This window comes from Bombina bombina, chromosome 2 (genome assembly GCF_027579735.1).
Source record: "Bombina bombina isolate aBomBom1 chromosome 2, aBomBom1.pri, whole genome shotgun sequence".
NCBI lineage: Eukaryota > Metazoa > Chordata > Amphibia > Anura > Bombinatoridae > Bombina > Bombina bombina.
In genome coordinates this window covers 813,508,048-813,520,508 of record NC_069500.1, presented here as the reverse complement: position 1 = coordinate 813,520,508, position 12,461 = coordinate 813,508,048, and the positions used below count along the sequence as shown (strand labels likewise).

The 12,461-nt window shown below is 35.7% G+C and overlaps 1 protein-coding gene across 2 annotated transcripts in view; it reads right to left on the bottom strand.

Moving 5' to 3' along the window:
* Window positions 1–12,461, bottom strand: part of LOC128649664 (excitatory amino acid transporter 1) — a 98,129-nt gene that overhangs the window by 22,514 nt on the left and 63,154 nt on the right. For both annotated transcript variants that reach the window (XM_053703048.1, XM_053703047.1), the window contains 3 exons: window positions 9,334–9,594; window positions 4,430–4,567; window positions 1,576–1,780 (listed from right to left, as the gene is read on the bottom strand). In XM_053703048.1, the coding sequence (XP_053559023.1) occupies window positions 1,576–1,780; window positions 4,430–4,567; window positions 9,334–9,550 (560 nt within the window). In that variant the 5' untranslated portion in view covers window positions 9,551–9,594. The remainder of the gene's footprint in view (window positions 1–1,575; window positions 1,781–4,429; window positions 4,568–9,333; window positions 9,595–12,461) is intronic.

Below are 12,461 nucleotides of genomic sequence, written 5' to 3'. Positions count from 1 at the left end.
CATTTGTTGAAACATTTTCATAAAACATTGTTTCCATAAAAGCATACTCAGGTACGCTCTGGAGCATACACATGTATTGAGCTCTCCATAAATAATATTGTTACACACATTGTTGCAAACATTGTTGCAAACAATGCTGAAATACAATGCTCAAGACACATGCACATTCCTGAGCATTCCTAGGTATACTGTTCATATAAAGAACTTTGTATTTCATGATTCAGATGCTGCATGCAATTTTAAGCAACTTTCCAATTTACTTCTATTATCTAATTTGCTTTGTTCTCTTGGTATTCTTTGTTGAAAAGCATACCTGGGTATGCTCAGGAGCAGCAATGCAATGCTGAAACTAGCTGCGGATTGGTTGTTGTACTTATACGCCTGTTGGGCATTGCTGCTTTTTCAAAAAAGGATAACAAGAGAATGAAGCAAATAAGATACATTGGAAATTTGTTTTAAATTGTATGTTCTATCTTAATCACGAAATAATGTTTTTAGTGTTTCATATCTTTTAACAAAAGATACTAAGAGAGAAAAAATGAGAGTTACATTTTTTTTTTTAATTTTTTTAATATTATATGCTCTATCTAAATCATAAAATATTAATTTTGGATTCCTTGTCCCTTTAAGTGTATCTTTTAATTAATTTTGTTAAAAGAAACTTGAAAGGAATAATTGAAATGCAATGTAAATACCATTTGAAGCGTAGGTCTGTTAGACAACATCACTATCTTGTCTGATCACTAGTTCTCCAGGAGTTCAGGAGCGTTCATTTGTTTGCAGCATTATATGGCAGCAGTTTTTCAACAATGTTATATATTAGCAAGAGCACTAGATGGCAGCACTATTTCCTATCATGTAGTGCTCCAGGCATGTGCACACTACCTATCTAGATATCTCTTCAAGAAACAATAACATGAGAACAAAGCACATTTGATAAAAGTAGTACATTGGAAACTTTTTTTTAAGTTGTATTCCCTAGCTGAATCATGAAAGAAAAAATACTTTTAACTTTGATAACGAAGGTAATTGGAACATTTTTTTTTTATATTATTTTTTTTACATTGCATGCTCTATCAAAACCACGCACCTTTGATTTTGAGTTTAAAGGACCAGTCAGCACAGTAGATTTGCATAATCAACAAATGCAAGATAACAAGGCAATGCAATAGCACTTAGTCTGAACTTCAAATGAGTAGATTTGTTTTCTGACAATTTTAAAAGTTATGTCTGTTTCCACTTCCCCTGTATCATGTGACAGCCACCAGCCAATCACAAATGCATACACGTACCATGTGACAGCCATCAGCCATTCACAAATGCATAAACACTTATTCTTGCACATGCTCAGTAGAAGCTGGTGACTCAAAAAGTTTAAATATAAAAAGACTGTGCACATTTTGTTAATGTAGGTAAATTGGAAAGTTGTTTAAAATGGCATGCTCTATCTGAATAATGAAAGTTTCATTTTGATTGAGTGTCCCTTTAATGTCCCTTTGAATTGCCTTCATTTTTGATGGAGCAAAAGTGCACAATGTTCTTTGAAGGTAGAAAGCATTAGAGTGTCTGTCTTACCTAATTAGATCCAGGATTGCATCAGTTGCTTGTACTCTCTCAATTTTTCCCTGGGATTGCAGGTTCTCTTTGGTTCCTTTGCCTGGGTGAATAATTATCACCATGATGATGCCAATAAATACAGCAATTAAAGTGGTCACTGTGTAGTAGACTACTGCTCGTAGCCCCATCTTGCCAGATGCTTTGCTATCCAGAGATGCCATACCTGGAAAATATTACTCCCAAAATAAGTATTGGATCAATGTACTATTTTACTAAAAAATTGAATTTAAAATTATGAATAAAATCATATATTTTATATAAAACACATTTAGCAGTTTTGCAGAAATCTCATGGCTTTTAGTTTTTTTCCCCTTTATTTAATTTGTTATACCCATGTGTTTGCATAGAGGGCTTTCAAAATCAAACCTATTCCAAATCATTTGAAAAACACTTTCCAAATCCATTCATGTTAGAAAACCTCCTCCTATACCTTGCATGGGAAAATTTGCCAACAACATTCCAATAAATAAGAATACATTCTTACTTCAGTCTTTCAAATAATTTTTGAGCTTCTTAAAGGGACATGGAACCCAAACATTTTCTTTAATGATTTAGATAGAACACACAATTTTAAACATGCTTAATTCTCTTGTTGTCATTTGTTGAAGGAGCAGCAATGCACTACTGGTTTCTAACTGAACCCATGGGTGAGCCAATGACAATCAGTGTATATATGCAGCCACCAATCAGCAACTAGAACCTAGGTTCTTTGCTGCTCTTGAGCTTTACTTAGATAAACCTTTCAGCAAGGGATAACAGGAGAAGGAAGCAAATTAAATAATTAAAGTAGATTGGAAAGTTGTTTAAAATTGTATGCTCTGTCTAAATCATGAATGTCTAATTATGACTTTACTTTCCCTTTAACAGCACTGACCTGTTTTAATGTCATTTCTTGACTCCGCACAAGGTTTTCTTTTTCAACTTCGTTATTACTTTTTGCTATGTAAAAAAGCTACCTTAGTTCAACCAATATGAATATTAATGATTTCAATGAAGTGTTTAGAGCTTTAAACAAACATGTTAATTATACAATTACCCAAATGCTATGAAATTATTAATTACACACAACATGAATTCCTATTAAAAATATTTTGTTGAAAAAAACTGAATTGAATTAATTAGCTACCAGCTTTTAGTTTTACTTTGGCAGTGAGTCTTTTGCTTCTGGCAACTCATTAGAAAATCCTCCAATAATCATTTTTCTTATAGTTTTTTATTTGTTTGTTTTTTGTGTATGTGTTTAACAAGATTTTCCTATTATATTATTTTCTTATTCACATTATAGGCTCTAACACAAAAAAATAAACTTCACCTGATCTTCCAAATAATGTTTACACATAGGAATTCTGATTCACTGGCATCTAGGCCTGTGTTTGAATAGACTGATGATACCATATACAATGGTACAAGTCTATGTAGTAAGCAGTATAGTTGTGGTTTTAAAGGGGTGTTGAAGAGTAAATTTATTTTCCACTCTGTGTTCCCAGTGACTTTGTATACCTACTGCAGAGTGTTAAATGTATGGCAAATTGCTCCTTTAGGTTTATTGTTCCACTTTAAATAGCTATATTTGCTCATTTAAATCACCACCCATTAGGAAAAGATCAGTACCTAAGTACTAACCTTTTGTGTGCATATATAGAGAGATAAGTAGTAGTAGGTAATCAGCTCTTCCTGTGTAAAATAAACTTCCTCTTAATGTGTTTCCAATGATTTGTTATACAGGCTGCAGAGAATGAAATACATTGAAAAGTTCTACCTTATGTTTATTTTTGTGCTTGAAGTAGCTGGTTTTGCTCATTAAAACCACCACCCATTGTATTCAAGAACACACTCATTTAAATTACCTGGACTATCAGGAGGAGCAGACTTGCTTTAGTTACCTATCTATGAGCACAAAACCCAACTGAAATTGTCATTATTTCTGGTGGTTTAAATGAGCAAAACAAGCTACTTCAATTGGAGCAATTTTCCAATACATTTAATATTTTGCAGCTGGTATAACAAATCACTGGGAACAACTTTAGGTGGGTGGGGATTACAGTACAGTCAGTAACCCTTTAAACACTATTCACTTGGGTGACTATGGTGGCAGTGACTGAGTAACCTCCATGGAAGAAGAGTTAAAGGACCATTAAATTCAACATTTCAACATTGCATAAAATGTTTCATTATTATAAGTGAAACATTATTGCAATATACATTCATTATTTATTTTGCTTCCTTTTGAGGTCAAATACATCTGAAATTTATACTTGTTCTGCTTTCAGCTAATTTATCTGTAGTCATTTGTAAGTTGAAGGTGGATTATCAGTTGTGCAGCAACAATCATGTTAGGAAAAACATTATATGTAGTAGCAGTGGGCATACTACATAATTTAGGTGTAAATATTATTGTGTATAAATATATATATATATATATATATATATATATATATATATATATATATTTAGCTATTACATGTATGCCTGTTTGTTTAAACAAATTATTACTGAGTAACTAAGCTTAATCGGTGTTAATCCCCCTTAGGGGAATAGATGAGTTACCCCAGTCTCTTTCCTTAACTGCCCATGTGTTTATGCGATATCTGTATATTAGTATGTGATTGATTACAATCAAGCGAGGTTACAAGTGAGGGTTCTTTTGTGCTGGGGGAAAGGGAAATCAGTGGAAAAAGAAAACATAAAACAATATTACTCATCTTACAAAATAAAGTTGCATTATTGATTGCAAAATTCTTCTAAGATATGAAGGTACATTGTTATGCATCTTATAATTTGTGTTTAATGTCCCTTTAAGGAGAGAATTTACCTGTTACCAAGCTGGACACAATGAGGGGAAGAACAAGCATCTGAAGCATCCTCATAAGAAGCTCTCCTGGAAAAGAGAAGTACTTGATCTGACGATAGGACATTTTGTAGGGTCGCAAAGCGAAAGCCAAGACGATACCTGTAGAGTAAGTGACCCAGTTAGAATAAAATGATGCCTGTATAGAGAAACACAATACCCAGCCTCAGTGGGATAAGTACATTTTTACTATCTGCACAAGAAACTCAATATATTAATTAATGCTATGGAAAAACCGGACATGTGCTGTTATGGACATAGGGTTGCCACCTCGGCCATGTTTTCCTGGACACTTATGCATTACACATGCTGCAGGGTGTGCAGAGGGGAACATGAATTGCACCCCTGGTCAGCACACAATTAGGGATCCTGGAGAGCACTATTCATGTTCCTCCCTGCCAGGGCCGTCTTTAATATTGACTGGACCCCGGGCAAAAAATTTCTTGAACCCCCCCACCCCCACCCCATGCAATTTCGCTCTCCACCCCAACATCCCAAAAAACAACTAAATCAATTTATTTTATAATTGTTTTCAAAATTATTAGCCCAGCAGTGGATCATCCACTGCTGGGCTAATCATTTAAAAAAATGAAATAAATTGCAATATGTGAAACTGGACCTAAGCAGTACTAATAAGTAAATAAATATATAAATTCCTCCACTGTGGATTCATTTAATATTCTTTTGAATGTGATTCTGGTGTGAGGTTAGCTGGTTAAAGAGATTTAGGGCAGCCAAATATGTGCAGACAAATATAAGTTTACTGACTAAAAAGCAGAACTGCTATGGGAAGCTGTAAAATCTGAGACAGAGAGAAAACAAAAACTATCAAAATAAACCTTACATTAATGTGTGAAGTATCAGCATGACACTATTACATCAGCCACAGCAGCACATGTAACTTCTTTGCTAGGAACAAGTTCCCTCTCACCCTGCACTAGACAATGCTGCATGGGGAGGGGCGTGTGTGCACTCACTTATTCTTCCCACTGACACCTTTCTACAAAGCACTGTTCCCCTAACAAACTTCAGTTAGTTGATCTTAGGGCCACAGCAGAAAGAGCAGAGCTAAGGGGACCAGCAGACTGGATGCTGTCTGCCCAAGGCTGCACGGATACAGTGTGAGATGTGTCATACAGCCTCAAGACTGAAGAGAGCAGTGTATGCAACTGCACAGACATGTGTTAATTTGATGTCAACTAAATTAATACTGATTAAGAGAAAATTGTGTTATCTATCTGGATAATAATTTTGACTTGACTGTCACTTTAACAGGTTTAATATCTGTAAAAGGGACAGTCAAGTCAAAATTATTATTCAGATAGATAACACAATTTTAAACAACTTTGCAATTCACTTCCATTATCTAAATGTATGCAATCTGTTTTATATTTACACTTTCTGAGGCCCCAGCTCCTACTGAGCATGTGCAAAATTCACAGGCTATACGTGTGTGCCTTTTGTGATTGGCTGATGGCTGTCATATGATGCATTAGGAAGGAAAATGTAACTAACTGACATTTGTCAGAAAAAGAAATCTACCCCTCATGTGAGCTTCCAACAAAGGGCTTTTGCATTGTTTTTTTTTGTTATGCATTTATTAATGATGCTATTCTACTGTGTTTAGTAGTCCTTTAAAATAAAATGTATGATAAATTAAAAGAATTAATAAAGAAGCTACTCTCACAATGCTTTACATAAGGAGATGATACAACATAAACTTGTTTGGTGCAAGAAGAAATATATTACTATGAAATATATCTGACATGTAAACAGGACAACAATTAAAGGGAAAGTAAACACTTAGTTATTAAATGCTTAAATTAGGTATACAAGAGCATATAAGCCTAACCCTCACACATACTATATCTCTCCATAATTTAAAGTTAGTTATCTTAATTTGTACTGAAGTCCACCAATAAATAATTTGTTAACACAATGACAGTGGCAAACCTTCTCTTCTCCAAATCAAGTTTGATTGGCTTCTGAAAATAATGAAGTGGTGTGTGGAGTTTGTGCATCAAAAAACAATTGCATCAAACCAGGGCCTCCATTACATATGCAGCGTCGCCCGCAAAATCCACCGTCGCCAGATTTTACGTGATTTTGGTATTACATATACGGCGTAGCATACAAGTTACGCACGTATATTTCACCCTTCGGACGTATTTTTTTTAGCCATTGTCTAACATAGAACAGCCACGCAATTTGGTATCCAATATACAGCGTAAGGACTTACGTGGCGAAAATGGAGAAATCTTACTCCATTTTTACCTCGCCATAAAAGGCAGCCGTAGCAAGCCTTGCACTGAGTATGGGAGCACCGTAACTCCCGAAAATGCCTGCAAAAATAAATTAACACCTAACGCATGCGCAATGTCAATCTACCTGTCGACCGCAATCCCCCACCGCAATAACTAATAAAGTCTATTAACCCATAAATCTGCCAACCTCAACATCGCAAACTACCTATTAAAACCATTAACCCCTAAACCGCCATAGCTCACAACGCAATAAACCTAACCCCTAACCTAAACCCCCCTAACCAAATACCCCCTAACCCAACACCCCCTAAATGAACTAAAATTACCTAATTTACAAAATACTAATGCTACTATTAAATTTAAAAAAAACTAACACTACTTAAAAAATAAACTAAGTATAAAATTGTGAATATAGGGGTTTTACGTGTCGGGCTTATTTTTGGGAGGCGTGTTAGACTTTTACGGGAGATTTGTTATTTTCTTTACTTTTCTTAGGCGCCGGCAGTTTCTAAAGTGCCGTAAGTCACTGGAGACTCCAGAAATTTGTATTTACGCTCATTTCTGGACATCACTAGTTTATCAGACTTACGACATTTTATGGACTGCCGGCGGGGTTTATGTAATACCCCGATGTGCGAGATGAAATTACGGACGGCGCAGGTTCCCACGCTTGCGCCGAAACTGCGTCGTATATTTGATCGTGCCCCCGGTGTTAATTTGTTCTAATAATGTTCAGACTTTGCTAATACATTAAGAAGGTATTTACAAATAAATGTTTTGCCAAATTAAAAGACATAAGTAAACGTTATACAAAAGTATAATGAAAATATGAGGAAAACTACCACAAAAGTACTGTACTATCTTTCTTTTTTAAAAACTAACTTTATGTTACACGTAAAAGCTGTATTATGAAATGTAAATATTGCCTAAATGATATAAAATTTTGTTTACACTTAGTCCCATCCCCTCTCCAAGCTCTCCTATTGTACAAATATTCCAAAAAAACTATTGTGAAATCCAAACCTTTTATTGTCCCAATCAGTTCAGATAAAGGGTTTGGTACGTGTGTAAGCAAGAAACAACAGTGTGGGAATGTTAGAAAATATCTGCTAAATATATTTAAAGGGAACATCTAGTTAAATATAAACTTTCATGAATCATACAGGGCATGTAATTTTAAACAACTTTCCAATTTACTTTTATCATCAATTTTGCTTTGTTCTCTTGCTATTCTTAGTTGAAAACTTTACCTAGGCATGTCATATGCTAATCTCTTAGCCCTTGAAGGCCACCTCTTATCTGAATGCATTTTGACAGTTTTTCACAACTAGAGGGAGTTAGTTCATGTGTGCCATATAGATAACATTGTGCTCACGCACATGGAGTTACCTAGGAGTCAGCACTGATTGGCTAAAATGCATGTCTGTCAAAAGAACTAAAATAAGGGGAAAGTCTGCAGAAGCTTAGATACAAGGTAATAACAGAGGTTAAAAGTATATTTAATATAACTGTGTTGATTATGCAAAACTGGGGAATAGGTAATAAAGGGATTGTCTATCTTTTTAAGCAATACAAATTCAGTTGTAGACTGTCCCTTTAAAACTATCGTTATTATGTGTTCCTCACTGGTGAACAAATGTGTACAGAAATTGTGAATTTTTTATTACTGTTCAATTTCCCACTACCAATAAAGAGATTTGAACTAAAACACAAAGGCCCTTTGGAATGAATAAAGACTGGGATCTTTCAATGCTTCTATAGATATGCCAGTTTGAGTACTATCACTTTAACTTGAAAAATATCTGACTTGTTGAAGTTAACTGAGTGATGTCATGAGAGGTGGAGCTATAGAAAGGATATTTAATAGAGCTGTGTTTGAATAGATATATACATGATTAAGAACTAATAAGTCCAGAATGTTGTATTTTATTTGTTTCTCTTTCTTCTAATAAATCTATAATTGTATTGGTGCTTTTTGATATATACTTTTTGGCTTTGGGTGGAGACTTGGAGTGTGCACATATGCACTGGGGCTTAATTACTTTCTAATTGTTTAAACTCCCCTGCTCATGGAACTGCTCTGTCCCTCCCACTTTCTGAAAGTTTTAATTTGCTATGCAGCAAATTGCATTTGCATTGTAATTTGTAAAACTACAAAGAAATATGCAAAGTATGATCTTAGTTTGTTAAAGTAACACATAAACTGTCAGAATGTGTAAAAATCCATGCTTGAGCTAACTCTAAATGTATTCAAATATAAATGAGAAAGAGCAAAGCTTAAATGTAATAATACTAAAAGGACCCAATTTAAAGTGTAAAGTAATCTAAAATATAAAGCACAAAGTGTAAGTGTAACAAAACTTTCATAACATGCAGTGCTGTTTTGCACTGGGCTTGTCTCTGCTGCACATACATAAGTGAGAGAGATCTTTCAGTGCTGGAGAGCTCCGCCTTTTTTTTCTTTTCTTTTTTTCAATTAGGTGAGCCCTTGTAAAGTCTGAACTGCAATTTCTCTCCAAGCTGGGGAACCTTTTAATATTAGGGCCAAAGTGATTTTTTTTTATGCTTACACATAGCAGCTGCACATACTACCTTATTACATACCCAGAATTACAGCAGCAACAGTGAGGATCACAAATGCATTCCGGCACAGAAAACCACGTAAAGTACCCCAGGTCATTTTTTTGCAGTGCCTGCCCGCATGGGATGCTCTTTTTCTCACGGCATGTTGCCAGCTGCGGACGTTCACCTCAGGACTCAGACCTTTTGTGGAGTCTTCCTTCAGAAAAAGGCTGTCTGCATTGCCATCTTTCTCACTCATTGTTAGGTCAGTTAGTTAGTTCAGGATAGATCAATCCGGAAAGGCTGCAATTAAGAGAGAATATTACAAATTATTGTGATCAACTTGTATATTTTATTTTCAAAGTAAGTTCCATACAGATGATAAGTAAATATATGAACAAGACAATTGTAATACATGGAGACAAAATATTAATGTGTTTACTATTAAAGGGTTAATGCAATTATAGAGCACAGTAACAATTGTATTAGTGAGTTAAAGAGTTAATGTCATGTAGTAGTAACCTAATGACAATAGCATGCTTAAAGGGACACTGAACCCAAAATGTTTCTTTTGTGATTCAGATAGAGCATGACATTTTTTTTTAAAATATTTATTTAAATCCAGCAGAGTGTACAGTCAAAATAAATTCAACCTCTTTATGCCACGCAGGGCCAGGTAAACCACATTTCGGAGAACATCAAAAAAAATGATTTAAAACAATAACTTCATTTTATCTTAATAAATTGGTCCCCACAACGTAAAATTTGTACACTAAGCTAGAGTCTTTTCTATTTTATTTATACTGGTTAGAAAGACAAAGAAAAAAAAAGGGGAGAGAAAAAAGAAGAAAAAAAAAAAAGAGAGAAAAAAAAAAAAAAAAAGGGGGAAAGGGGGGGGAGAGGAAGAAGGAGAGGGGGAAAAAAGGGGGGTAAAGGAGGGAGGGGAGAGAGAAAAAGGGAAAGGAATATGGGATGTGAGAAAGGCCCCCCCCGCGTCAAAACACCTTCAGGTCTCTACCAAGCACCCAGAAGGACCAATTCCGAGTTCCTAAAGGGGAATATAAGGTCATGTATTTCTGTATCTGGTAATGACTTGATAAAGGCAGACCATTTGCTAAAGAAACGTCTAATGTCTAGATCATTATCTAAGTTAGTGTCTCTTTGTTCTAAAAGGCATTGTTTTCTCAGACAATTCTTTATCTCTGAGATAGATGGTATCGCCCTCATCTTCCATTTTTTGAAGATAAGATATCTGGTTGCTAAAATAGATAAAAATATCAATTTATTCTCTGGGTTATGTTCCCCATGGCCAAAGACAATCAGTAACTGTGTAAGACCCGGATGGGAGATCCTAAGGATTTTGTTAATCCAGAACTCTAATTTGTGCCAAAGGTGTCTTATTCTGGGGCAGCTCCAAATCATGTGTATTATATCTACTGCGGGGAGTGAGCACTTTGGACATTTGTTAAAGCTGGCATAATGAATTTTCTCGCCTTTTTTAGGGGTGAAATATGCATTGTGAAGAAGTTTAATGTGCATCTCACGCCATGTGGCTGAGAGAGAAACCTGGGCCACTTTGCAAATTGAGCTTTGAATAGTTTTTGTATCAATGGTTGATTGTGGTAATAACCTATTCCATAGGGCAGTAATTTTCTCTAGCTCTACAGCACCTTTGGCTGATTTAAGTAGCTGATAGCATGGGGAAATGGACCCGATGCCGTTCTTAAACAGAGTGATCCAGCCTTCCAGCTTTCCCATATTCCAGCTCCATCCCACCTCGTTCACTAGTTCGAGTAGAAAGTGTCTAACTTGTAGGAATGCAAAGAATTCCTTATTGCTGATGTGAAACTCTCCTTTTAGCTCGTCAAAGGATTTGACAATGTTCCTTTCTGGGTCCCAAAGTTGTATTATCCTACTCAGACCTAGGTCTTGCCACTTCCTAAAGGTTCCTGAGCTGACTCCTGCGGGGAATTTCGGATTTCCCTGTATTGGAAGATAGTGAGAAATTTTCCCATTTAGGAATAATAAATTACTTATTCTCCACCAGGCCCTTAGTGGATTAAAAACAGATTTAAATCTTTTGATTCTACCTGGCAGGTCTTTGGGTGGGCAGTGAACCAGCGCGATCAGCTGGTACGGGCTACACATATTTTCTTCCAGGGGCTGATTCGCAACAACAATAGGAGGTCAAATATTCATTACACATATGATAACACCAGAAATAAACCAACGGGATTTATGCATGAGAGACAGATCGACAGCAATTCTAATAATAGATATATGAATGATCGCAAGTTTGCTAATCATCATACTGCCAATACATATCAATCTGGATACTCCCAGCCAGTTTATAACACATATAGGAATAACAGACCCCATTCCTATAACAGACCCAATTATTACAACTCACCTAACAGACCCAGCTATTACAACTCACCTCACATGAAGGATTATCACAACAACAGACGACAGCAATCTAATCAATATATACAATCTGATTGTGATAGACCATATAACAATAGGAATGAATATTATGACTGGGAACATACTAATAAGGGGAACGGATTGGGAGAACAGAATTACACAAACAGATCTAACCAGTATACTCCCAACCAACACAACACATACCCTAATAACCATTATACCCAAAGGCTAGCTAACCAGAATAAACATACAATGATCTCTGGCTCCATGGAGAGACCAAGTAATCAAGAGAGATCTAACCAGTGCAGACCTCAAGATCAAACTAGGAGTAATCATATATCTTTTGAGTCTACCAATAGATATTTACCACTTCATATAGAGGAACCACAATCCAACAATATAGCCTCTACTTCATATGAGGAAAATCATTGTCGTACTCCTTTTTTAGAGATAGGCCCCAACCATCCCCAAGATCAATGGTCATTGCCTCCGAGACCACCAAGACAAAAAAGAGCTTACGCAAACGGGGAAGCAGAGGAAGATCCTCAACCTCTAAAAAAGAGAAGCTATTGAAATATAGGAAGGGCATCTTTAATTTATTGGATCATCATCTAACAAATGATGAGATTAGAGTTCTAGGTAAGGGGCTATCTTTTTGTCCCTCTAACAATTCCAACATGTTTCAGCTATTCGTGGATGTTAACAACTTCACTAGAAAACTCTCTCTTCAGAAATATTTTGCCGAG